This window comes from Aplysia californica, unplaced genomic scaffold, assembly GCF_000002075.1.
Source record: "Aplysia californica isolate F4 #8 unplaced genomic scaffold, AplCal3.0 scaffold00233, whole genome shotgun sequence".
In the NCBI taxonomy this organism is placed as follows: domain Eukaryota; kingdom Metazoa; phylum Mollusca; class Gastropoda; order Aplysiida; family Aplysiidae; genus Aplysia; species Aplysia californica.
Genome location: NW_004797503.1, coordinates 172,876 through 176,789, shown reverse-complemented (window position 1 = coordinate 176,789; position 3,914 = coordinate 172,876). Strand labels below are relative to the sequence as shown.

The 3,914-nt window shown below is 38.8% G+C and overlaps 2 protein-coding genes across 2 annotated transcripts in view; one reads left to right on the top strand and one right to left on the bottom strand.

Annotated features, from left to right (window-relative positions):
* LOC101852933 (WD repeat-containing protein 55) overlaps positions 1-441 on the bottom strand; it is a 21,286-nt gene extending 20,845 nt beyond the window's left edge. The window contains exon 1 of the mRNA XM_005100025.2: positions 337-441. Coding sequence (XP_005100082.1) covers positions 337-396 — 60 coding nt within the window. The 5' untranslated portion in view covers positions 397-441. The remainder of the gene's footprint in view (positions 1-336) is intronic.
* Positions 442-821: 380 nt separating this feature from the next.
* The window catches only part of LOC101852697 (post-GPI attachment to proteins factor 2-like), a 14,832-nt gene continuing 11,739 nt past the window's right edge, over positions 822-3,914 (top strand). The window contains exon 1 of the mRNA XM_005100024.3: positions 822-1,151. Coding sequence (XP_005100081.1) covers positions 987-1,151 — 165 coding nt within the window. The 5' untranslated portion in view covers positions 822-986. The remainder of the gene's footprint in view (positions 1,152-3,914) is intronic.

The following is a 3,914-nucleotide window of genomic DNA, read 5'->3' as shown; positions in this document are numbered from 1 at the left end:
TATTAGTAATTACGGGGAACAACCAATCAGATCGTCATCAATAACAAATCACTGCCACGACACAACAAATTGACAAAACTCCTTTCCATCTCGAAACTGCTGAGAATAAAACACACACGCACACACAGAGGGACAGAGAGGCGAACGCACAACACCAAGCACTCGAGCGACGAGCACAATAAGCTAGATCTACCCACAAACGCAAAAGAGTTCCAATTTACTCGGTGGCAATTGACAAAAAGTCAATTTTTGTCAATTGCCACCGCGTCACTCGGTGGCAATTGACACTACCATACATTATACACTAGGCGTATACACTCTAATAATAGCAATCACTTGTTTCTTAATATGTAAACAAACGGGAAGGCAATTTCCAAAGAGCCCCTCTCTTTGCATCCCAACTTAAACCTCCTCAGGAGCAATATAAGAATCACAGTTATTTTACTATCATTTTCGTTACATAGAAAAATCCTGTGAGATAAAAAATCCTGTGAGATAAAAAATCAAAACAAAATATTGCTCGCTCCAATGAAATCGAAAGTTGCCTTGCCTGCATGGGGGTCGCCATTTTTTTCAATTATAAAAACAAAAATGTTTTATCGGAAAATGAACTGTAACAAAACACAACATTGATTGTCAAAAAATGAACATGTTTGCTGATTTTTGGCAAAGAGAATATTGACTTCTATATTTGACATTATTGCACATGATCAGATATCATACATTTTTTTATTTTTCTTTACTAATCCTCAAGTCATTCAAGGAATTGTCTTTTGATGCGAAGTGAAATCTGGTTTGAAATTTTAATAGGCCTACAAAGGTGTAGTCCATCAACAACAGTCAACTTCCTGTAACATTCCCTCAGAAGATTAGCAGCGGATGCAAATCCGACGGTGTCATAAATTAGACCACTTGCGCACATGATAAAGCGTCGTAGAAAACAATATAATACTTTTTCTTGGTCTTAATAACTTAGCTCTGCAAGAATGGGTAAAGACAAGAGAAAGGGAACAGTGGATGAACTGAATATGAACATACCTATTTGGACATTCGCAGTCGTCACTGTCGGTCTGCCGGGTGTGTCACTGGCGCTTTGCTTCATCACAGGCTTTATTTTCAGATTTGATGATGTGAACGAGACGATGTGTGAGGTTAGTCAAATAATGAAAACGGTGTCACTGAATCTTTTTATGTGATTATTGCGTTTGGGTAAGATTGAACTTTGGTGGACCCAACAATGAACGAAGCAGGAACTATTGAATCTCGCTGTGCAGCAGTGCCACTGATTCCAATGGTCCGCTCTTTTACTTTTGTTATTATTTTTTGCATTTTAAAGGCCTATTTGTGGTTTTTAAAAACGAAGTGTTTACAGATCCGGTAACCGGGAACAAAGTCACGAATTATACAGACCCGGTAGGGAAACTCTTTTGTGATTTCGGAAAGTTTCAGCGCCCAAACCCGGTGGCCAGTGGTGTGGGTGTATGAGAGAGCGAGAGCTAGTAATAGGGGAATAGCCTATGACATGCCCCAGTTGGTAGGAGGGAAAGAGAGAAAGATAGAATGGGAAAGTAGGTGGGGGAGAAAGAAAGACAGAGACAAACAAAGTCAAAGAAAAAGAGACAGAGGAGAGAGAGAGAGAGAGGCAGAGAAATAGAGAGGGTGACTGCTCGATTGAAATTATGACATTGTTATTTTCTTCAAAGTGTGATTCCTCCAACTCCAAAACGGAGGAAAAACAATCGTTCATCGAAAAGACATCCGCAATTTAAATTCATTTAGATCTAGAATCTAGGTCTAGGCTAGCCTTGAAACTAGATCTAGATCAACGATTTATCATGTCTGTCTGTCTAGACCTAGCCTAGGCCATAGATCTTTAAGAATGTAGGTCTACCCTGAGCCAAGAGGGCACTAAAACTTTCCGAAATCACACAAGAGTTCCCCTACCGGGTCTGTATACTTTGTGACTTTGTGCTCAGTCTTCCTCGTCCGATACATTTCGTTTTATTGTCACCCTTGTGTAAAATCAGCAACAAAATAAAAATTGCAAACAAAATACAAACCACCACCACCAACAACAACAACAATAATAAAAACAGCAACAAGGCGGCTACTTTCGATTGGGACCTCAGATGGGAATGGTTTGCTTTCTCAGAAAGGAATGGTTTGTTTTCTCCATCTTGATCAGTCCTGCCTAAGACGGCCACCTATCTATACGGCCACTTTTCTCCTTGACAATGGGTGGCCGTCTTACACAGGTTTGACTGTATGCCTAACACTCTAAACGGTTTCATTGCCACAGAAATAGCCTGTTCGCCCCTATCCTGCCACTCCGTAAGCAGTCTGCAAGCTGCCACAGACACAGCTTGATTCATGGACAAACACAGAGTAATTTTCTCTTGTTTAAAATGGTAGAACAAGAGCTAATGCTGAGTGTCTTTAGTTTAAAAAATGCAGATGTGGATCTTTCTTCTCTTATAACTTGACTATTACTATGAGCGCAGATTTAAGATTTCTCATGGTAAATAACATGACATTCATAGTCAGTTTAACACAGATTTTGAAGAGATCTATCTTGCTGTTTTTAAATAAGCAATAATTTATTCATAAATATGTAACTAAAATAGAAGGACAAATTGGGTACTCTACAAACGCTTGTCTAGAACAAAAACTGAGGCACAGAAATTAACCATTCAAATGCAGAATAAAACTCAAGACATTGAGCTTTTAGTAAATCCATTACATCAGTCATCTACCATTTTGTGATTTAAAAGGTGAGTTTAAAGCAAAACTTTGGCCTTCACATTTATTTAATTTTCGATGAGCCCTATTTTTGTGTAATTAAGACATATATTTTTGTTCGTTGTAATATAGTAATTTGAAAATGAGAGCTCTATTACTAATTTTTATGGGAAATTACTAATTTTCTTCATGATCATTACTAAAACCATGGAGATGGGTTGGCAGCCTTGTTCTACCGCCAAAATGATAAAGGTGTCAAAACTACCGGATTTGCGATGGGGTCTTTTATGTAGTGCTTCCAATGTTCCCTGTTTTTACAGAAACCTGTACATTCCGAAAGATCCAAACTCGCCGCTTCAATGAACTGCATACGTATAAAAAAGAAAAGAGAGAGAGATAAAGAGATATATAAACTTAACGGTATTCCGTAGCAAAGAATCTGAACTTGCCTCCCTAACTGCTCGAATGTTTACGGTAATTCTCTGCAATAAGTTGAATTAGGAACCTTCCAGATTGCGCATTTTGTCATTTTGTACTCTCAACCATATTGTCCCTCTTTGAATCTATGGTGGATTGATCGGCAAAGCATTTTCACTTGCAAATTGGCTAAAATCTGGCCTGTTAAGACTGCTTAAATCTTCCTCCTTCCTTTCATTCACTTGTTAAATCTTTCAGTCTATTTTCGGGATTTTGCTGTAGCTGGAAAATCTGTGCGTTGATCAAAGAATCTGGGTCGTCTCAACACTACGCAGAAGCAGGGTAGACGCTCAATGTCACTTTGCCCTTGGAAAAGCATAATTGCGCCAATGCCAGATTTTGGTCTTAAGCATAGTGAACTGTAGTCGCTATAGTCTTACAGCTAACATTAGCTTGGCAGGTCATTTAAAATTCCCTGCTTCTGCGTAGTGTTGAGACGACTCAGGCCAGTGAGAATATAAAAAACAAATAAACAAGGGATCATTGTTTGAAATTTGAAACTACATTGTATTATCTGCAGTACGTGGCAGAGCAAAGTGATACTGCTACGTTACGCAATCAGGATCAAGAGCTTATTTTATCACTTGTTCTGTTGTTCCGTCTGTTTCTTTTGCTTTTTTTTTATATACTAAATTCAAACTCACAGCCAATAACTACACACACACACACACACACACACACACACCCCCCCCCCCCCC